Source organism: Tasmannia lanceolata, unplaced genomic scaffold (assembly GCF_043159265.1).
Source record: "Tasmannia lanceolata isolate RefF3 unplaced genomic scaffold, GAP_Taslan_0.1 ptg000011l, whole genome shotgun sequence".
Classification (NCBI taxonomy): Eukaryota; Viridiplantae; Streptophyta; class Magnoliopsida; order Canellales; family Winteraceae; genus Tasmannia; species Tasmannia lanceolata.
The window spans coordinates 23,717,686-23,741,477 of NW_027518688.1; the positions used below are offsets into that span (position 1 = coordinate 23,717,686).

At 40.3% G+C, this 23,792-nt stretch overlaps 2 protein-coding genes across 2 annotated transcripts; both read left to right on the forward strand.

Annotated features, from left to right (window-relative positions):
• Positions 1 to 307: 307 nt before the first annotated feature.
• LOC143886711 (TLR4 regulator/MIR-interacting MSAP protein) lies at positions 308 to 21,870 on the forward strand. Its single transcript, XM_077390800.1, has 9 exons — positions 308 to 453; positions 11,260 to 11,286; positions 13,249 to 13,328; positions 14,164 to 14,236; positions 14,462 to 14,519; positions 16,366 to 16,417; positions 17,967 to 17,991; positions 18,960 to 19,051; positions 21,538 to 21,870. Exons 1-9 carry the CDS (start codon positions 343 to 345, stop codon positions 21,581 to 21,583), a joined length of 564 nt encoding a protein of 187 aa, XP_077246915.1. The 5' UTR covers positions 308 to 342; the 3' UTR covers positions 21,584 to 21,870.
• Positions 1,030 to 11,287, forward strand: LOC143886710 (uncharacterized). Its single transcript, XM_077390799.1, has 2 exons — positions 1,030 to 10,439; positions 11,220 to 11,287. The coding sequence occupies exon 1, from the start codon at positions 2,744 to 2,746 to the stop codon at positions 4,241 to 4,243; it is 1,500 nt and encodes a 499-aa protein (XP_077246914.1). The 5' UTR covers positions 1,030 to 2,743; the 3' UTR covers positions 4,244 to 10,439; positions 11,220 to 11,287.
• Positions 21,871 to 23,792: the final 1,922 nt, after the last annotated feature.

Genomic DNA, 23,792 nt, shown 5'->3' on the forward strand with positions numbered 1-23,792 from the left:
TTACTAAAAACTAAAAACAATAAAATAAAATAAAAATAAAATGTTGGGTTTCACCGAGTTGGATTGCCCAAACCCTCAACCCGAACTCAACCCGGGTTAGGAAAACCCAACTCGAACCCGAACCAGAACCCGAACCAATATTTTTGGGTCGAACCCAACCCGAGTTGCACCTGTACGGCTGTACCCCTAGTACAACTCAACATCCCAGGACCAAAAGTGATGCCACCCCACGTGTACGGTGATGATGGCAGTGAACCATGGTCATGTCGATGCATATATAAGGTTAACCCTGCGAGGGATTTCTTTTGCAAGAACAGAAACAAGGAACAAGAAATCAGGGGGATGGAGAAGAGAAAAACCCCACAATCTCTCATCTGGGTCATGGTGATCTTCTCTATTTTCGCTACTGCTGCTTGCATAGACGACAAATGTGCAGCTTGTAGTGCTGTTGCGGTAAATCCTTTTGCTTCTCTATTTTTGATCCCATAGATTCTTTCAATCAGAGCCTGTATATTCTATCTTCTCTCGACACTTCGAATTCTCTTTTGCGGGTGATGAATTATTTTGTGGAGTTTTGAGTTTGTATTGGGATGATGTGAAAGTTATTCCTACTAGTTGAGATCCATCCGTTCAAGCTTCTAGGTCTTTTTCCTTGTTTGTTGCTATGACAATAACGAGGAAGTAGATCGATCTGTATCTGCAAATGGGTTGATGATTTTTTGTTTTGTTTTGCTATTTCTTATTTTCCATGGATTTAGTTACTGTTCATGTTATTTGTAAATTGGTTCATGGGTTTTTGCATTTTGGATTTGTTCAATTTTCTTACAAGGAATTAATTGAACTTCATTATGTTTGAGGATGACAAGTCATTCGTTTCCCTTTTATTTTTCTTAATGCTCTAGAGTCTCATTTCTCTTTCCAAGCAATGTAGCTTAGAGAAAGAAAGCTTGGATTTTTACTGTGACAGTTGATCTACCTTTTCCAAATGATGTAGGGCTGATGGAATATATGATTTCTTCTGTTTGATTGCTAGGTTCTTTGTTCACTTGACCACATCAATGATGGGAACTTATATATTTTGGAAAATTTCCCGTCTTGAATCATATAAGATGCATCAAAGACGAGAATCAAAGATTGTTAGTAAAAGAAAACGAGGTTAATCAGAGGTGGAGAAGTTACTTTGATAAATTGTTTAATGGAGAACTTGTAGCGAATTTCAGAGAACTTGATAACGCTTTTGATGATACAAAACGGAGGTTTGTACGTAGAATCCAAACATCAGAGGGTAAGAGTAGCTATGAAAAAGATGAAATTAGGTAAGGCTATGGGGCCTGATGGTATTCCTATTGAGACTTGGAGATGCTTGGAGGATGTGGGTTTGGTTTGGTTAACTAGATTTTTTAATAATATTTTGAAGACTAAAATGATGCCTGATGAGTGTAGGAAGAGTACATTAGTATCTATTTATCAGAATAAAGGGGATATTCAAAGTTGCACTTAAGCTAATGAGTCACATCATGAAGCTTTGGGAGGGGGTAATTGAGCATAGACTAAGAAAAGAGACTAAAGTGTCAGAGAATTAGTTTGGCTTCATGCCCGGACGATCAACTATGGAAGCTGTCATGTCCCCTTCTAGGAGCATAGATTATGGTGCCTAATTTTGTGGGTTAGGGCCATGTGGGTCCTTCTTTTGTGTTTGGACATCGACCGTGGGGCCATCTAATGGTCAAATGGGTCATTGGGTGGCCATATTGTGAACTATTTGCTAAGGGGGCAGAAATGATATGAGCACCCTCTCACTCTTTATATGCACTCAACGATGGAATTGGGGAAGGCCTTTAAAGGAGGCTATGAGATGGCATTTTGGGGCTGATTTTGCCTTAAACAGAATCGGTATTGGCACCCAACTCTTTGGTGTTTAAATGTGGAATGTAGAATGAGAAAAGAAAAAAAGAAGAAAGATTTAACAAATACAAGTTTCCCTCCTTGGCTAGTGAAGCCAACCAGTTTTGAAGGCAGTGAGTCTTCCAACTGGCCGGTGCAGTGGGCACCCCATCTATCTTTCCTCCTCCTTCCAACAGGTAGTGTGCCCTTGGAGATCTCCATCTTTCACAGCCATTGAAGAGAATGCCCAACCAAGCTTCCCATCTTCAACCTCCATTCCAATACCAAATGTTTTTTTTTTTGTTTTTCAGTTTGTTATTGGTGATTGGAACCTTCCCAATCTTCCATATTATGAGAGCATAGCTCTATTCTCTTTTGTAAAGCCATTATTGGTGTTTGACAGAAAAAGAATTGCAAAACAGTCCCCTATGAGTTGGTGCACTTAAGGTGTTTGTTTAAATGTGTGTGTGAATGTGCATCCCCTAATTGTAGTTAACAATGTGGGTGAAAAGGGCCATAGAATTACAGTAAGTTTGGGTCATTCCAAGTAGTATCAAAGCTCCTCTTGGCCAGCTATGGGTGGTGGAGATGTCCTTCCCGAAGACGCCTCCCAAGTGTTTGGCATTAGTAGTCTGCCCTGTTGGAATCTCCTTGATGTTGGGAGTTGGATGTGCTAGACAAGTTTGATCCACCGAGCTTATCATTGTGTGGAGGAAAGAGTAGCAGGGCAATCACCTTAGGAAAAAAAAAAAAAAACTGCTCGCTAATTGTTTGTTTAATCTCCAAGCATAGCGTGGCGTATGTGGACATTTCCCATTGTCAAGCCCTTGCACTCCGAGTTGGGAGGAGGGTGCTGCCCATGAGCAAAAGAGAATTGAGGGCCAAGCACCGAGAACTAACCCGGAACCAAGCCGAGAGGGTTGTTGACACCTACGGGGTGCCCGAGGTTTCCATGGAACCTCGAAGGGAAGAAACAAATGACGATGGTACTGAGGACAGGTTGGTGAGGAGACTGGTCACCGCCCTTGATTCACCTTTGTTCAGAATGGAGAGGGCCATTGTTGACGCCGTCGAGCGTTTAGCCATTGGGCCTAGAGGTGATGTCGTCGAGCGTTTGTCTGTTGGGCCTAGCGGAGGAGTTGATCGCACCGAGATACCGATGGTGGGTCGAGGAGGAGGCTTGATTGAGTTGCAAGAAGAGGCTGAAACTCTCATGGCTGATTACATGTCCACTCGCCAAGAGTTCAGGGACCTGATGTCTTTCAGGGACTTTTGCACATGGAGAGCCAAGAACAGCATCCCACGAGCCGGAATCGAGCTAAGGACCGCCACGGACAGATTTAACCGTGTTCCTATTCCCCATTACGATGGCACCCCAGGAAGAGCAGCCCGCTCATGGATGCAAAAGTTGGAGGTCTTCTTCGAGGTGGATGAGATGCTTGAGGCAGACAAGGTCCGTTACGCCATCCTACACTTAGATGGTGCAGCACATGATTGGTGGCACCAAGGGAGAAGGACCTTGGATCACGACCAAGTGACACACTTTGCCGATTTCAACAGAAGACTCTTGCAAATGTTTGATCAAGTCCCTACAAAGCAGCATTTTAGGGAGCTTGCAGACCTTAGGCAAACAGCCAAACTACGTGCCTATGTTGATGAGTTTCGACAATTGTCCCTTATGGTTGATGGGCTGAGTGCTATCTGGCTGTCCTACATGTTTGTTCAAGGCTTGAAGGAGCCTCTACGGGGCTGGGTGTCCGCTTTTGACCCCCCTAACTTAGAGCCCGCCATGGCCAAGGCATTGACCATGGAGGCTTCCGCCTCATTCACCACCCCCAACCGACCCAATCCGGTTAGGCCCCCTTCCTCATTTGAACAAGGACGCAACTTTGGCTTGAATCCAACAGGTCACCGACCTCCCTACCCTCAACAACAACTCGGGCCACCGAGCACTAATTCTCCAAGCAAGGGTGTTGTCCCTATTGAAGATATGTCGAGGACAGTAATGAGGCAGATGAGGGTGTGTTTCAAATGTAGGGGACCATGGGAGCCTGGTCACAAGTGCTCCCAATTTCAGATTGTGGAGGTTCATCCAGAGAGTGGGACTGATATTATTGATGGCAATGACAGGGATGAAGTCAAGGAAGATGACACCGAGTTGCAGCAACAACAAGTCCCATCTGTTGAGGGGGAAAGCAACAATATAAGGTTGCATACCTCTCTTGCATCACTTTCAGGGGTACCCAACTTTCACGCCTTCAGGGTTAAGGGAAGGATTGAGGGGCACCACTTGGTGATCTTGATTGACACCGGAGCTACGCACAACTTCATTGATCAGTCTGTGGTCACAACATTGTAGTTGCCAGTTGAAAGCTTTGCCGGATTTGATGTCTCCGTTGCCAATGGTTCCATCATGCGTTGCACTCAAGTGGTGAGGAAACTGTCAGTGGCCATCCAAGGCCATACCTTGTAGGACGATTTCTATGTCATCTCTATATCAGCTGCTCATATGGTCCTAGGCGTGGGAGTTCATGCAAAGCTTCAAAAGCATGACCATCTGTTTCATGGTAGGGGTTCAAGAGGTGATCTTGCAAGGGCTTCCCGCAGGATCCACCCAATCTATATCAGCAGATCAGTTGGAGAGAGTAATGAGGAGGGATCAAGTCACTTGGGCAGCTGAGTGTTTTGCCATCCAAGGGATGCCCCAGCTTGCCGAGCCTACCATGGTCCATCCAGAAGATGTACAGGACATCCGAGACCGGTATAGTGCAGTTTTCGGGGAGCTTCCCTACGGGCTTCCGCCGGATCGTGGCCATCAACATGTCATCGAGTTGGAGCATGGGACCTCGCCCATCATGGTTCTGCCCTATCGCCATCCTCGAATTTACAAGGAGGAGATAGAAAAGGCCATACATGAACTGCTTGATATGGGGCACATCCGACCTGGCACAAGCCCCTTTGCGTCCCCTGTAGTGCTCGTCAAGAAGAGGGATGGAACCATGCGTGTGTGTATTGACTATCGAGGGCTGAACCAAAGAACGATCAAGAATCGATACCCTATTTCCAGGATTGATGAGTTACTAGATGAACTTCAAAGTGCTCAATGGTTCTCCAAGATTGATCTTCGCTCTGGTTAACACCAAATCCGAATGAGGCCTGAGGATGTTTCCAAGACCTCCTTCCGATGCCATTATGGACACTATGAGTTCATGGTGATGCCATTTGGGTTAACCAATGCCCCTGCTATATTTCAAGCGACAATGAATGACATCTTTCGCCCCCACTTGAGGAAGTTTGTCTTGGTATTCTTTGACGATATACTCATCTACAGCCGAACTCGCGAGGATCACCTGCAGCATCTTGAGGTGGTGTTACTTCTTCTCCTAAGTCACACCTTCAGGGCCAAGGCAAGCAAGTGTGAGTTTGGATTGACCGAGCTACTCTACTTGGGACATGTCATTAGCGCGGAGGGGGTGCGTGTAGATACACAGAAGATTCAGTTCGTTCAAGAGTGGCCGACTCCCTCTACACTCACACAGTTACAAGAGTTCCTAGGGTTGTGTAGTTATTACAGGAGGTTTGTTAGTGGATTCTCCCAGTTGGCTGCCCCATTGACTGAGCTGACTAAAAAGAATGCCTTTACCCGGACCGACTGAGCTCAAGAGGCTTTTGAGGGTCTCAAGAAGACTGTGTTCATGCCCAGTTCTCGTCCTTCCAGATTTCAGCCAACCCTTCATTGTTGAATGTGACGCATCTGGTGTGGGCATAGGGGCTTTGCTAATGCAGGGGGGTCATCCCATTGCCTTCGAGAGCAGAAAGCTCAAGGGTTCAGAGTTGCATCTCTCAGTGTACGATAAGGAGATGCTTGCTTTGATGCATGCCTTGTCGAAGTTCCGACAGTACCTCATTTGCGGAAAGTTTGTTGTGAGGACAACCACCACAGCCTCCGCTTCTTCTTATCTCAGCAGGAGTTGAATGATAGACAACAACGGTGGGTGAGTCGCATTCAGGCCTTTGACTTTGAGATAGAGTATAAGAAGGCGAAGTATAACACAGTGGCAGACGCCCTCTCTAGATGGCAGAGGTGGCAGCCGTTTCAGTTGTGGATCTCCCATGGCGTGATGATTTAGTGGCTGCCTTTGCCAAAGATCCCTTATGCAGTTCGGTCATGGATGAGTCATGTGGCCCTGAGCTCCAACAAGAGTACCATGTGCATAACGACATTGTCCTACGTAAGGGACGCATCTATGTCCCTCCATCCATTGCATTGAAGAAGAAGGTTCTCAACGCGTATCATGACTCTCCAATGTTTGGTCATCAGGGCTTCTATAAGACTTCCGCCAGGTTAGGGAGAGGTTCTCTTGGAAGCACTTAAAGAGAGATGTTCGGGAGCACATCCGTGGGTGTTCAATTTGCCAACGTATGAAGCATGAGACAGTCTTTTCTGCAGGGTTGCTCCAACCTCTACCTATTCCCGACAAGAAATGGGATGGCATATCCATGGACTTCATCACCAGATTACCAAGATCGGGGGGGAAGGATTGCATCTTGACCATCATCGACCGCCTCACCAAATACGCCCAGTTCCTTTCCCTTCCGGCGGACTACAAGGCTCCCCAAGTTGCTGAGTTGTTTTACAAGGAGATTTCTCGCTTGCATGGGCTTCCAAGCACCATTGTGAGTGATCGGGACAGTCGCTTCATGAGTGCCTTTTGGCAGGAGTTATTTCGATTGACGGGCACCTCATTGACCTCGAGCACTTGCTTCCACCCCCAAACCGATGGGCAGTCTGAGGTTACGAACAAGTGGATTGAGGGCTACTTACGCTCATATGTACAAGATCAACAATCATCTTGGCCACGATGGTTATACATGGGTGAGTATTGCTACAACACCACCCACCACATGTCAATCGACATGACACCCTTTCGTGCCCTCTATGGTTACGATGCCCCTAAGTTTGTTGACATAGCACTTCCTGAGACGAGGGTGCCCGCAGCCAAGGAATCAGTTACACACCACCAAGACCTTCTCAAAGAACTCAAGCAACACATGCAGCTTGCACAAGATCGGTACAAAGTGTACGCTGATCGGAAGAGATCCGACCGTTCATTTCAGGTGAGGGATATGGTGTATCTACGATTGCAGCCGCATAGACAATCCTCATTGAAGAAGAAGGGGGCTCATAAGCTTCAACCCCGCTTCTATGGTCCGTATCAGGTGGCTTCTAAGGTGGGTAGTGTAGCGTATTGTTTGGATCTTCCAGAGGGTAGTCGAATCCACCCCGTCTTCCATGTGTCATGTTTGAAAGGTGCCATTGGGCAGAACATTCACCCCTCTCGTACTCTGACCCCTCTTGATGATGAGGGAAAGGTCACACTCAACCCCAAAGCCATTCTTGACATGCGACAAAGAAGGTTGAGGAGCCACACCATCACGGAATACTTGGTGAAGTGGCAGAATTCACCGACGGAGGATGCCACATGGGAAAGGGAGAACATTCTATATCAGCAGCCACACTTGCATTGCTCGAGGGCAAGCAATTCAAGAGGGGGAGATTTGTCATGTCCCCTTCTAGGAGCATAGATTATGGTGCCTAATTTTGTGGGTTAGGGCCATGTGGGTCCTTCTTTTGTGTTTGGACATCGACCGTGGGGCCATCTAATGGTCAAATGGGTCATTGAGTGGCCATATTGTGAACTATTTGCTAAGGGGGTAGAAATGATATGAGCACCCTCTCACTCTTTATATGCACTCAACGATGGAATTGGGGAAGGCCTTTAAAGGAGGCTATGAGATGGGCATTTTGGGGCTGATTTTGCCTTAAACAGAATCGGTATTGGCACCCAACTCTTTGGTGTTTAAATGTGGAATGTAGAATGAGAAAAGAAAAAAAGAAGAAAGATTTAACAAATACAAGTTTCCCTCCTTGGCTAGTGAAGCCAACCAGTTTTGAAGGCAGTGAGTCTTCCAACTGGCCGGTGCAGTGGGCACCCCATCTATCTTTCCTCCTCCTTCCAACAGGTAGTGTGCCCTTGGAGATCTCCATCTTTCACAGCCATTGAAGAGAATGCCCAACCAAGCTTCCCATCTTCAACCTCCATTCCAATACCAAATGTTGTTTTTTTTGTTTTTCAGTTTGTTATTGGTGATTGGAACCTTCCCAATCTTCCATATTATGAGAGCATAGCTCTATTCTCTTTTGTAAAGCCATTATTGGTGTTTGACAGAAAAAGAATTGCAAAACAGTCCCCTATGAGTTGGTGCACTTAAGGTGTTTGTTTAAATGTGTGTGTGAATGTGCATCCCCTAATTGTAGCTAACAATGTGGGTGAAAAGGGCCATAGAATTACAGTAAGTTTGGGTCATTCCAGAAGCTATCTTCTTGATTAGGCGGTTAATGGAGTGATTTAGAGAAAATAAAAAGGACCTTCATATGGTTTTCATTGATTTGGAGAAAGCGTGTATGATAGGGTTCCCAGGAGTGTTGTGTGGTGGGTCCTTGAAAGGAAAAAAGTGCCTGCTAAATATGTTGATATGATTAATGATATGTACGATGGAGCAGTAACTAGTGTCAGAACTACGGATGGCACGTCTAGTGAGTTTCCAATTACAATTGGACTGCACCAAAGATCAGCTCTAAGCCCTTATTTTTTTACTCTAGTTATGGATGAACTTACAGAGGGTATCCAGGATGAGGTGCCATGGTGTATGTTATTTGCAAATGACATAGTATTAATTGACGAAACCAAAGCATGAGTTTATACTAAGTAAGAGATATGGAGAACTACTTCCGAATTTAAAGGTTTTAGACTGAGCTGGACTAAGACAGAGTATATGGAGTGCAACTTTAGTAAATGTAAGGAGGCATTGCGAGGATGTAGTAAATATGACAGGACAGAAAGTTCTTAAGAGGGATATCTTTTGCTATCTTGGCTCAATCCTACATAAGGAAGGAGAGATTGAAGAGGATGTTAACCACAAAATAAGAGCAGGTTGGTTGAAGTGGAAGCATGCTTCAGGAGTTCTGTGTGATCGTCAAATACCTACCAAGTTGAAAGGAAAGTTTTATAAGACAGCTGGGAGGCTAGCCATATTGTATGGCTCAGAATGTTGGGCCGAAGCAGCATGTGCATAAGATGAGTGTAGCGTAGATGCGAATGCTTAGATGGATGTGTGGTCACACAAGGTTAGATCGAATTAAAAATGAAGACATCCGTAAAAAGGTGGGGGTCGCACTAATTGAGGAGAAGATGAGAGAGCACCGCTTAAGATGGTTTGGGCATATCCAGCGTAGGCCTTTGGATGCTCCAGTGAGAAGTGACTCGTGCCAAGTTGATGGAGTAAAAAGAGGTAGGGGCAGATTGAAAACAACTTGGGTAGAAACAGTGAGGAAAGACTTGAGGGCTAGGAACATAATAGAGAACATGACCTTGGATAGGATAGAATGGAAGAAAATGATCCATGCAGACGAACCCAACTAGGGTCATGAGTAGAATTAGTCAATTTTGAGCCGGGTAGATCCTTTCACCTTCTTCATTAAAATTTTCTAAAGGATTCATTAGCCGACCCCAACTAGTTTGGGACAAAGAGTTGAGTTGAGTTGATGTTGTTTAGAAGTTCTCTGAGCTCCGGGAGCTGGGTTTCATGGCTAAATGATGTTGTTTTGAATTTGAAAATTTTGAAAATTTGATCTTCGCAAATTAACTTTTAGAGAAATGGCTAGTTGGAACCATTTTCTTTGCGATGCGTAATGCGACGACCCATTAATTGATGGCACATTTAAGTTTTCTATTTGATTCGGGAATCTTCCCAAGATGGCTATGCTATAGTGCCCATTGTTTAAACTTCAAAAGGATCATAATTTAATTCCAGGTTATTGCCTGTTTGGTCAGCCACTGAGAGCCCTTGAGTTATAACTGGTTGTAGTTTTTTTTTCTTTCTGCCATTGTCCAATGCTTCTTGAAGACAGTGAAATGAAAGATCTTTAGGTTCGGCTTTCTGATATGAAAGCTATTGGCTATCTCTAAAATTGGCGTTTTTTATGCTTTTAAGTTATGAAGCTGTAGGCTTGGGCTTTTACAGCTTTGCATCGTGGCATGTGGGTAAGGATTAGGGACTATTGTTATCTCATGGTGAAACATCGTAAATCAGTTGATTTTTTATCCCTAACCTGCTAGATAGAATTCTTTGCTTTATTTAGGTTGGGAACTCTAAAGGAAGGTGGTAGTATTCAAAATTGCTCACATTTGTCCCTTAGGATTATTTTAGCAAACGAATCCAAGCCTCAAATATGTAAGGATCTGTTGAGTTCATATCACTTGGGATTCAGGACTTCTAAGCCTAGGAGCATGGCCAAGTCCAAATCCCAAGTTCTGAATCTAGAGATTTTGTAAAATATGTTGGAGCTTTCTTGTATGCAGTTTATGGGTCATGTCACAAAATTTGTACTTGTGTTTTTCTTTATGTGGAGTAGGGTTGAAAGATGCTGGCGTGGAGTTTGGGTTCCTGAAAACTAAGTTCACAGCTCAAATCATCACCAGCCTCTGACTGAGGTCTAAATGAAAAGAAACCTTCTATTGGTCATTTGTCATTGCCAGATTGTATTCTAGATTTAATGTTCCTATAGATGCTTTACATGTTACTGTTCTAATGAAAACTTCATTTCGAGCTCCTGATTTCTGAACTGAAGCTAATGATGTGATCATGTGAACATTTTCTTCAGCTGTAAATTAGGTTTTGTAGTAAAGTTTATTCAAGTAAATGAAAGGCAATTAAGCTCTAATTTTCCAAGACAATTATCACGCACTAGTTCCAGATTTTGGAAACAAAGGTCCAGATCTGTGTACTTAATGGGAGAACCCTTGGCAGATGAGCTATGTGATATTTTGTCCAAATTTAAAAGAATACATCACATATCTGCAAATGTGAAAAATACTTTGGAATGATGCCTTTCGACCTCATGAGGGGACTTTAGGGCATTGTAAAACTGCTGGATTTGCATCGTGCTACATTTATCTTTTCTTTTTTGGTATTTAAAAAATTAAATTGGCACAAAAACACACACATATTTTTTGTTTTTTTTAATTCAGAGAACACACACACACACACACACACACACACACATATACATATAATATATGTTGCTATTTGAATCATTGAAGCCTGTATCCAGCCATTAAAAAAAAAACCCATTAAAGCCTGTATCCGTATGTTTCTATTATTTTGACACGGGCGAGGGTAGATTTTGTTGTATGATAATCTAGAGGTTTCAAATTCAAAATATGCATTATTGGTACTTGTTTGAGGAATAACCCGAGTTATTTTCTGGATAGATGAATCTGGTGACTGACTGTCATACTGAACAATTTGCAGGCAGAGCTCGAGCTTGGACTTTCTAATGTAAGAGTTCTTACCACTCGTTCTTCCATTCAACTTTCTTTATGTTTATTGTTAGTTATTAAAGGTACGGTATGTAGCATGTATAATGGTGGATAATGCTGAGTTTTACTACTTTTGATCTTCCATACTGCAAGTATAGTTTGCAATATAAACTATCATAATCTTGAATTTATGTGTTTATGATGAAACTTCAGGAAGTGCTAGGATAAGCACAAATACATATTAAAAATTATCGCATAAGGAAAAAAAAACTACCCATAATGGGTTAAGAACATAAAACACCTTTTTATGTGCGTTGTCACACATGTCTAATACTTCATTACATACCACATTTCACATGTACTTCATATAAATGTTTATAAATGATATTTACACTACATTTCACATGCAATTCATATAAATGTAATTATATAACACATATTGATATAATATACCAATAATACACTTAGGGGCCATTTGGATACGTGGATTTTAGAATCCGGGATTTCTTCAAAATTGTAGCTAAGATACAAGAGAAGAAGCGGACCAGCCGTCGTTTTTGACTTGTTTTTTACTTCTCGCCCTTCTTTCCGTCAGCAAGAGAGTAGCAGATCCTCCCATATTTTCAGGTTTTAGAAATCTCAGGATGCAGGAGAGATTTTTAAAACCTGAAATTCTCACTTAAAATCCAAGAAACACTGTCAGGACAGCATACAGCAGCTTGATCATGAACCCTCTTTTACACTGTTTTCAAACTAAAAACCTGAATTCTATAATGCGCGTATCCAAACGGCCCCTTATGGTTTTGGTTCTCTATGCTTTTCGATTTCGGTATGTATAACAAAATCAAGATGAGACATGACGGACGGTCAAAGGCTGCAATGGGACTGCCAGAGGAAAGCTCGCTCCAGCTAGCTAACATTTCAGAATCTCTGTCGGTTTAAGTGGAAATTTAGAACTATGCTTGAACGTAGGTAAATGACATTGCAAAGTAGTTTATACCATTGAATATGCATAAAAGAAGTCCGTAAACGTCTCAAAAATTCAACGTGGGTACATTCACTTCTTAAAATTGCTAATAACACCATTTCAATTGGCCTCTCATCATGGATATTTGTGTCTGCTTATGCATTTTGTATATCCAATTAGTTCAATGGATGATGGGAATGGAATGAAATTAGGGGTGCGACTCGGGTCGGGTTGGGTCGGATTGAGGCGAACCTGACCCGATTTCCAACCCGATGAGGTTCAACCCAATCCGACCCGAGGAACCCTTTTTTCCAACCCGAATCTGACCCGATTTCCAACCTGACGAGGTTCAACCCGACCTGACCGACTCAACCTGAATTTTTAAGCTTACCAAAAAAAAAATGTTGGGTTGAACTCGGGTCGGGTTGCCAAACCCTCAACCAGAACTCGACCAGAACTCAACCTGGGTTGGGAGAACTCAACCAGAACCCGACCCAACCCGGGTTTTTTTTTTCTTTTTTTTTTTTCGGGTTGAACCCTACCCGAGTTGCACCCCTAAATGAAATTATCTTCTCAACTCTCACAACTATAAGCTGCATGATAAAATTTACATTTCCCACAAAATTGAGAGGCTAAAAAAATTCAACGAGGGTACATTCACTTCTTAAAATTGCTATTCTCATTATGGATATTGATGTATGCTTATGCAATTTGTATTGAAACAAACTTCAGTTAATTCAATGGCTGATGGCAATGCAACGAAACTAGCCTCTCAACTCTCACAACTATAAGTTACATGATAAAATTTATATTTTTCACAAAATTGTAAACATTCTTCCTCTTGAAGCTTATCTTATTGAACCTATCATTTCATTCGATGTTTAGAAGTTATGATATCATCATTGTTTGCCATATTCTACTTCTATTTCATAGCGGTGCTTAAATTTGCAATTTGGTGCTACATATTATAGAACTGTATCCAATAATATCACTGTCATCATTTATTTTTTTTAGGAGAAGCCAAGAAACCATTTGGATATGCGGCATCGTTTGGACTCTAAAGGGCAACGTGAAGGGAAAGTCATTGATTACAGGTACACTTCTTATCTTGTTGGATGGTCAAGAACCATATTTATGATGTCTAATGACTACCACTGATCTAACTTGCCGTGTAAATGCCAAAATCATATGTTTTTATTTGTGCTAAATGCTGTGCTAAATGAGCCAGGTGTGTGCTTGATGATTTTATATTATACACGGGCATGTATTTCCATACATGGGCAGAAAAAGTACAGTGGGCCCGCCTATTTGGATGATCTAAACCATTAATTTCTTGGTCCTCAGTCCCACCATAGATAGGCCTTGCTTGAAAAGTCTCCGTTATAGGATGATCCTAACACTTTGATTTGTGGAGGTTTCTGTATTGTATATTGTTATTTTTTTAAACTTTCCAAGCCATCCATTTTACAACAATTATATCGGAGGGTTAGGGTCATCCTATGGAGGAGACTTTTCAAGCACGGCCTATGTATGGTGGGGACCAACAAATGAATGGTTTAGATCATATAAATTGGCAAACCCACTGTACTTTTTTCTGCCTGCAAATTTCCACGGAAATACATGCCGACAGAAATACATGCACACATGTGATATAAAGTCTCCTGTATTTATTACATCTATGTGCCATATATTCTATTTGGCTTCTAAAAACATAGTTTCTGACATTGTAGCTCATAAATGAGATTGTACGTTTATCTGTATTGTAGAAGAGCTTGTTTCTATTGAGCTGGTTCTGATGTATCATGAAAATTAAAAAACTTCTTGCTAATATGATTTTCTTATCGAATAGTGAATTAATTGGTGTGATTTCGATTTTATCTGCCTCTTTATAGGTGCCTAATGACTAACACTGATTGTGTTTTTTACTAGAGTTAGTGAACTGAGAGTAGTTGAACTCTTGGATGGTCTCTGTGATAAAATGCAGGATTATACTCTTATCAAGGTATTTCTTCTTCCCGAGTCAACCACGGTGAAACTGGGTTGTCTTTTGATAATCTTATAATTATTATTGAAGGTGTACTGTACGAGTTGATAATCATGTTTGTTGAGCTATGTTCACATCCAATTACAAGCTGTTTAGTTGCTCTGGAACTAACTTCTTTCATTTTTCTAATGAATAACTAATAGATCTCTTTTCTAAAAGCTGAAACATATCACTCTGTTGCAGTCAGATGTGACCGAACAGGAATGGTTCAAAGTAGATGACTGGGAGAACCTTAAAACTGGTATGGACTTTCCTGGTTCTACATTGGGTTATTTAAATAAAATCTTTGTTCTACATTTTCTCACATGATTCCTACTAATTGTGTTCTCATTTGGAAATGTTGCACGAGCACAACTATAATGCTGTCTGCAGATATGGGCGATTTAATGTAAATGAGATCTTCATATTAGTTCTGCTTACATGGTCATTATTCATTGTGTTTCCATTTGGAAATTTTGCTCAATTGTACCTGAATGCTGGTTGTAGATATGGTTAATGATCTTAAAGGTCACTGCTGGATTTACAAAATGATTGAATTTTGTCTTAAAAAAATTTGAATGTTGTCTTAAGCTGCCTTTAGTTAAACCGTGACGTTATATAATTCATTTGGTATTATACTATCAACATCTGTTTCTTGGGGATGGGTGCTTATCTTTTAAATGTATCTGAGATTTGGATACTCCATCCTACCGAATGTGTCTCCCAAGTCCTAAAGGATTGTTTAGAAGTTTTGGAGGCCTGCAAGAGGGTGATTCACTTCCGCTCTTCATTTTCAATCTGGTGGTTGAACTTAAGCATGTTTATTGATAAAGCATCAGGAGGCCATTTAATCACGGATTTCAAGGTGGATGATTTAGAGATGCAAGTCACTCATATCCACTTTGCTGATGACACTTCTTTATGTGGTGCTTTGACGGATCACGCTTTTCACTTGAAGGCTATTGTTAGATGTTTCGAAGCGGGATCTTAGGGCAGAGGATAAACTTGATGAAATCAATGGTGATGAGAGTCAATGTGGGGTTGGGTAAGGTGATACTTTGGCTCTTCATTGTAGGTAAAGATCCCTTTATTATACTTTGGTCTCCCACTATCACAAAAGAAATAATTAAAATATATAAAATTTTAAAAATTGATAAAAGATAAAAACTAAAATTTATGTATACTTATTATAATAAATCGCAAATAAAAATTTTAAAAATAAATTTTTTTAATGGTAAGAGGCTTTCCTTAAAGAGAAACAGATGATAAAGCTGTGAGCCGGAAGAAGGAAAAAATTACAGGAATAAAAAATTAGGGAGGGAGAAAATCAAAGAGCTCTAAACTCTCCATAGATACTCCCTCTCTAGCTAATTTATCCGTCTCACCATTGGCGGACCGCCTTACATGGTTAAAGAGAATCGATATACCCCAATCCTGTCCTGGATTTCATTAAATAATGCTGCAAATCTCAAAGGGACTCCGAATGATCCTCGAAACCACCTAATGACGTTAAGGGAATCCTTGTTCAAATCCACATTTTGAAACAATTTGCTACCTTGGTGGATGGCAAATACTTCCGCCTCGTTCACATCCTTCTCCCCAATCAGGCCTCGAAATGCCCAACTCACTACCCTTCTTCATCTCTCAACAGACCTCCAATACCTAAAGGCCCAAGATTCCCCATGCTAGATCCATCGAAACAGTATTGGCATATGACTTATAACGCAATATTATGTATATCTATTATAAGGAATGACAAATACCGCAATATGAAAATTTATGTGTGTTTCTCATGATAAATTAAATTAATCGAGAAATTATCAAGATTATATCTTTCCAAATATTGTCCGAGATAATATCGGGAAAAACTAAAATTGTAATGGACAACTGGCACATAGGCGGGGACATTATTTTGAGGATACTGGTGTTATTTCTGTAAATTTGGGCCTAAGGCGCTCGGTTACTGCTAAGATCTTCTTTTGAATAATTCTCTTGGTTCTATGAAATGTGTGCATACGGGTAGTTCCTTTCTTTTCTAGTAATCGACATCAATCAATATCTGTTTTTTTCTTTGAGGTCTTTCTGAAATTGTTTTCATGTCGTGATAGATAAACAAGAAGCACGGGCTCATGCAAAAGCTATATCTTCTTATTGTGGAAGGTAAATATATAAAATGATCTAAATTTGTACTTTTTATATGACCTGTCTATTTTTAGATGCATTGTTATCATGACATTTTGCGACCATTTAGTTGTCACTTTTTTGCTCTTGGCACTTTTTTTTCTCTTTTGAGCAAATGGATTTTATTAAACAAGAATAACATAATACAAAGAAACACAAATGTCAAGGCTGGCCCAAAACCAAAAACCATTTAGATATTATGTATATACTGTCAAGAAACACTATCGCTAGAAGAAACTCCAAATTTTGCCAATTGCCAACGAGTTTCCTTCTCTGTGAATGTGTGGAATTGATATCAGTGTTTAAAAACTCGTTGACACGACAAGGAACTCGCCCGAGTCGACAAGGATTTTTTTGGCCACATTCCGCGTTGCACCACATCCGCATTCCGCGTTTTGTTCTATAGAGTCAATAAAAACTCCTTTGACTCTCCCAAGTTATGACCATACCAACCACGTTCTTGGCCGCGTCCACACCGAGTCGGTAAGGGTTTTTCCTGGCTGCGTTCCGCGTCACACCCGCGTTTGTAAACACCGAGTGATATACAACACAATCTCTTGAATATACATCCTTCTCTTTGAAGAAAATGGATAAATTCCACGGAGAATGAGATTCCCCTTGTCAACCAACTAAAGACTAGCTTAGAATCAACTTCTCTCTCTGTACTTTGTTAGTTTGATTTTCGTCAAAAATATCGATCTCATCGAAACAGCTCTGATGTTTGCAATATCGAACTCTTGGATATGGTGATAGTTTGACGGTGAATATTCTTTCCCTTTTGAGGAGCTGGGTTCCTCTATTCACATCCTACACACTACAGAATATGTCCCTTTGAATCAAGAAGTTTTGCTTCCAGTAATGCTACAAAAGTATTCCAGTGTTGTTCCTCCTTTCTGGAACTGTTTGTGCCACTCTCCTCCACTTAACACTACAAGTCTCTGAGTGGGTAAGCTAGAATAAACCTATGCCTATGATCTTAGCTGAACATAATGACTATTACCTTCTAACTGCAAGGGCACAGGCTGATCAGAAACCCATCAAGGTCTTAAAACCCTTGTTTCATCTTTAGTAGCACTTTTAGGTGCCAACAAAGCATCACTTGGAATAATAAGATGCTATGGGCTTAGATGGTTGACATCTATACACAAACATCAACTCATGCCATGACGTCATCTACCAAATTGCCTTTTATTTATCCTAGACCTCACGCGAGCCCTATGCATCATCAAATGATCGTGTTCACATTTATTTAAGGGAATTACACTGCAGGTGATCTATTAGACTTTGATGTAATTGTTCTTTCAATTGCCAGTTCAACGACCTATGATTCCTATTCAATCAAAATCTGCTATAGAATGCAGCCTATGCTCACCATTCGAAAAAAAGAAGAAGAATGCAACCTATGCTCATTAAAGCTTAAAGTTCATTGTGAAATTCTTAACTGCTCGTATTTATTATGTGAACTAGTAGTATGGTATGTAACACCATCCCCCAACCTATCGTAACTTTTATTTCTTTGTTGGCACAGATTGCTGGAGGAAACAGAAGATGAGGTGAGTGATCTATTTTTTTCTATTTTCAGGCACTGTTAAATTGATTCTCTTTGTTGCATGTCTATTGTAGCGTGACTCATCTTTTGCAACTTCTAATGAAACAAGCATTGAATTTTTCTGATTTCCTTGACCGGGGAAGTGTAGTGGAGCTTTTTTTTTTTGAATGGTAAAGCTTTTATTAAGAAAAAACGATAAATACAGAAGGACCAAGATGGTCAAAGGGAAGACAAGAAGAGAAACAAAGTGGGAGAAGAGCAAGGCAAAAAAAAACTCAACGTGGAAGAAAATCAAACACCTCCAAGGAGGCTCCAACAACTCCTGCCCTGGCTAATTTATCAGCCTCCCTCGACATTGGCCGATCTTCTCACATGCTTAAATGATATACATGCCCCTGCTGCTCGGTCATGAATTTCTTCAAAAGGATCATGCAATGGAGACCGAGGAAGTGTAGTGGAGCTTAGTTTGGTGTGATTTGAAACTATTCGAAAGGATCACACAATCATGGGATTAGGGGCATAGATATGCAGAGAAAGACTAAAATAGCCTTGATCGGAATAAATCATAGAAGCAAATTCCAATTTGATCAATAGAAACTAAAGGTGCATGGATCGTGATTCATTTTAGCATCCTCCCTAAAGCTAAAAGATGGAATGTCTACCAATAATTTATAATTATCCTTGGAAGGCTCCTCGAGAAAGCAGAAACCAACTAAAAAGATCCCTCTTGTTTTTTCTTTTTTTAATGGCAAAAAGATCCCTTGATGTATTTTTAATATGCATTGGGCTGCCATGAATGATCACATGTGGCTTCTCCAAAGATGCTTCTTTAAGTGGCATTGCATAGTTCATGATTGATTTTAGTTACAGGTTGTTAGAGGCAAGCAACATGATTCTCTTATTTCATATGACCTGAACTAATATATTGTTCTTCATTGCAACTTAATTTCTGGCTTCAATTATTGTTTTCAGTTAGCTGAATTGATAAAGAGAGGATCTGTTAGATCAGGGGAAGTAAAGAAGTTTTTATGTGAAGATCTCAGCAAGCACTGCATCCCAACAAGGTACTCTTGAATCAAAACCCAGACACTTACCTTTGAGACAGATAGTAATAATAGCGATATTGGAAACTTTGCATGCTAATCATCTCTACAGTTACATGATATCGCTAAAACATAAGAGCATATGAAATATATAACAGCATGGATTCTCTGCGTGTGGGATAATAAGTTGCCTATCCATCTCGTGGGTCAATATTCTTGGATCTCAGAAACCGGTTGAAAAAAACTTCGTTTTGGTAACACATCAAATAGAAGAGTCAATGGATAAATTTCTTAGTAAAAAGAGGATGAAAGAAGTAAAAGAATACAGGAGGGAAATATTAAAAAAAAAGGAGGGAAATATTAAAGAAAAGGAGTACAGGAAGGACCCATGTTTCTTTGCTGAGTCCACAGCTTCCCATTTTTTTTCATGGAGATTTAAAGTGTGGATCTTCTATTACTATATAATGATGTTTTATACCTCGAAGGACAAGATGATGTCATATATATTTTAGAAAATCAATAACAGAAATAATCCTTAGAATAAGCATGCACACGACCCAGATGCTATGAACACATATTTATTAGATAAGAATGCTATGAACACATATTACCCAATTGACTTTGCTTAAATCAAATAAATTCGGAGTTTTTTAGTATTGTTCTTTTATCCTTCTATTCATTCTCCTTCCTCAGTTTCCTTTGGCGCTTCCTATCTGTCAGCTGCAAACTGTGGAAATAAAACCCAAGTTCCTACAGGTCCATTTGATAGCACCAAATGTAAGGAAAATAACATAATTTCCTTTTCCTAGCATTGTTTGGTTGCCATTGACTATTCACATGACAGTCCTTTCCGGCTGTAAATTTTCCAAATTGTACCATTTTTTGCTGTTTCTTCCCTCTCAAATCAAGAGAAAAAGGGAAGTAAAGAAACGGGATTCTGTTTCGCTTCTACTTTTATATTATGTATATCTAAATGGCTCTAAAGATTTGCAACTCTTTCACCCATCGTTTCAAAACTCCCCTGCATCATCGTGGACCCCCCAAGTATACCTTTGTTTTAGACAACTGAAATTAGTTGTTTAAACTAGAGTCGACTCCCTTTTACCTTAGCCACGTTCTTGTCCTATTCGGTGTTTTGCCCTAAAAAGTCAATCAAAACTCCTTTGATTCTTTGGTTATGACGCCAACCTCCCGACTTTTGGGGAGGTTTTACCCCACACTACATATAGGGAGCTGATGTAGGATTTGGAGGGACTTTTAATCCCCATCTGGATGTATTTTGGGCTCACTTAATAAAACTGTTATCTTTAAAAAACAACTCAACTCAACTCAACTAAGCCTTTGTCCCAAACTAGTTGGGGTCTGCTAATGAATCCTTTAGAAAATTTTCATGAAGAAGTTGAAAGGTTCTACCCGGCTTAAATTGACTAAGTCTAATCCTGGCACTAGTTGGGTTTTTCTACATGGATCATTTTCTTCCATTCTCTCCTATACAAGTTCATGTTCTCTATTATGTTCATAGCCCTTAAGTCGTTCCTCACTGTTTCTACCCAAGTTGTTTTCGGTCTGTCCTCACCTCTTTTTACTCCATCATCTTGGCACGAGTCACTTCTTCTCACTGGAGCATCCAAAGGCCTACATTGGATATGCCCAAACCATCTTAAGCAGTGCTCTCTCATCTTCTCCTCAATTGGTGCCACCCCTACCGTTTTACAGATGTCTTCATTTTTAATCCGTTCTAACCTTGTGTGGCTGCACATCCATCTAAGCATTCGCATCTCCGCTACACTCATCTTATGCACATGCGCTGCTTCTTGGTGGCCCAACATTCTGAGCAGTACAACATGGCTGGCCTCACAGCTAAGTCGACTAGGATTTGCTTTGCCCGCATTTTGACTCATATCCTCGTTTTGAAACAGTGCTTTTACTTAATAAATAAGATTGTATTGACCTGCCTATTTATCAAAATTACCAAAATGCCAACTGAAAAAACAACCTGTTTCTCTAGAAAGGTTGATCCAGTGGTTTAAATGAAGACAGGCAGCTTACCTATCCCACTCATACACAGGATCCAAAATATAGACCTATATACCTGGACAAATAGAATTTGCACTAAAACTCTATACATAGTACTGAAAACAGGTAAACTAAGTTAAATAAGGTTCTCAAGTGTTACCCGTGTCATTGTTACTCTACATTCATATCCAAGGTCGTACATATTGAAAATTGATTTGTCCTTGTTTTGTTGGAGCCATTTATATTAATCCTGGGTTAGCACTTAGCAACAACATTGAGTAACCAGCAGTTATTATTTGGGTTTTTCCTGAGTACCATTTAATTTGCAGCAACCAAGTAGCCTTGAGATTTGGTTGTTAACCTAGACCGCTGGTTCTTAGACACCACAACTCTTCATATTTCAATGATTATAAATGAACAAACAATGAAAGTCCTTAGTTTATTTATTTACGTCTTGAATGCTGACCATGGATTATTTTCACCATGCACAGATTCTCTTCTAATTCAATTGAAGATAGTTCAGACAGAGATCTCTGAAGACAAGCTGAACAATTAGTAGATTCTTTGTTGGTGCCATCAAGAAAGACTACATGAAGGCCCCATCATATATTTCTCCCATATGAATCCTGTTCTCAGGTCAAATAGTTAAACTTATTTTAGAAGTGAAAGTTTGTCAGATCACTACTTTTGCAGTCTTTAACTGGTAACTTAAAATTTTTGCTTATAATTTCTTGTATGCATTATTATCATCTCCAATATTCAGACAGTATGTACTATTCCCATGTCATAATTATCAGCATCAAGAAAGTATTAGTTCTGATTTACTAACAGTTCCTATATTTTAAACCTTTCTGATTAGCAATAACAAAACAAGAGAGTGTGGATTATCATCCTTCACTAATATTATCTTGTAGTTTATACAGTGGGTCCCACCTATGATTGATCCGAACTGTCCATTTGAACAGTACACATTATCGGACGTTTGATCGTGTGATCATCCTCATAGTTTTTTGGATCATATGATATCCAAAATTGCACCATCATATCAGTTGATCGGCGGATGGTTGAGATGAATCCATCTCAATTTATGGATTGATTGAGATGTTCCTAAAACTACTCTAACCGATTCCAATTTTTCCTTCAACAAAATAAAAAGAAACTAAATATGGATTGATAGAGAGCTGCTGGTAAGACACCCTTGTCAAGGATGTTCCCAACAGAACCACCAATTGTGCCAAAGTAGGATTAGCAAGGAGGATTCGTTAGGGGACAGACAGATAAATCATTTGATAATCCAACTCATTAAAAAGTAGGTGCACATGATAGAAACTGAATATAAATAGAAACTGCAGTTTTGGCCCGAATTTGATACTGGCACTACTCTGGTTTTGCTGGACATTGGAACTCACTGGCTTTTGAATCTTCCACTTGTTTATTATCCTATCCCCAACAAGCTGTTAACACCTCAACGGAATAAGTATTAAAATACCCATTTTTTAACAAGAACGATGACAACCTGGCCTTATCTGCCAAATGAACATGGCACAGCTGGCCTTTGCTTTGTGCTTACTGCTAAACTGTTTTTTTTTTAATTGGTTATATTGCTAAACTTAGACCAATGTAATACTGTAAGATAGAACTGTATATGAGACATCCTTATTTTGGGCCCACCTACGTAGACATCCACATGATCCTGGCCGTTCATCTGATCAGTCCCATCTTGGAGATCCCAAGACCAGAAAGCTCCCTCATCACATGATCTACTGTGTAAGAATGGTCTGTTGAACAGATTTTAGTATATCATCTAATATTCTAATAAGGCGGTGGGGCTAGGCTTCAGCATCTTCGTTTTGGGTCCCATTACATGAATTGTCTTGATTATTCCAACACCATGCAACTATTGGGCCCACTTAGCTAGCAAATTCATAAGCATAGTTAGCAAAAACTTAATTCTAAACGGTGTTTTTTTGAATAAAAAAGAGTTTTGTAGGTTCTCCTAATAGAGGAATGGTAGAATGAAAGGTGCCCTTGCAAAAACATGCTACAAGGGCACCCTCATCGGTCCATCTCTACTAAGTGCGCATAGAAAATCAACGAAGTGCATTTATTTAATGAAAACAACTCCTTTCAATACTTCATTTAAAACTTTTTACCACAAAAAACTCAATTATTTTAAGGAAAACGTTGAAAACACATTGTAGTATTAAATTCTTCTTATTTACCAACTTTCTTATTTTACCCCCGCTATATTTTGTAAGAGGAAGTCTAAACTGAAGGGAGCCCTTGCAAAAAAGAGGTGAAAGGGCTCCTCCATTGGCTGCACATTACCTGCTCCCCCATTGGCTGCACATCACCTCGGTGAAAGGGCTCCTCCATTGGCTGCACATCACCTCGTGATGTGCAGCTAATGGGGGAGCCCTTTCACCTCTTTTTGCGAGGGCTCCCTTCAGTCTAGAATTCCTCATTTTGTAAATGAAAATTGAAAACATATTAACCACAATTTTCGTGTTTTTATTTTTTGGCCTTTTTTTACTACTTTTTTTAAACCACACTTGAAAATTTCCCGGCCCCATATCACTTTTTTGCTAACTATGTTCACAACTGCTGAAGAAACAGGAATGAGGACTCCAAATGGTAGCCACCATTCTCCTTAGAAATTCTTAAATGAGGAAGAGAGCAAGAGTCCAACATATACACGGAGATGTGATGGATTGTAAAGCAGCTTTCTATTGTAAGAGGATTGAAA

Excerpts from the sequence above, each read along its gene's own strand:
- LOC143886711 (XM_077390800.1), top strand. The coding sequence starts at position 343 with ATGGAGAAGAGAAAAACCCCACAATCTCTCATCTGGGTCATGGTGATC. Across the intron at positions 11,287-13,248 it reads TCGAGCTTGGACTTTCTAAT|GAGAAGCCAAGAAACCATTT; the intron begins GTAAGAGTTCTT and ends TATTTTTTTTAG. Across the intron at positions 19,052-21,537 it reads AAGCACTGCATCCCAACAAG|ATTCTCTTCTAATTCAATTG; the intron begins GTACTCTTGAAT and ends CACCATGCACAG.
- LOC143886710 (XM_077390799.1), top strand. The coding sequence starts at position 2,744 with ATGAGCAAAAGAGAATTGAGGGCCAAGCACCGAGAACTAACCCGGAAC.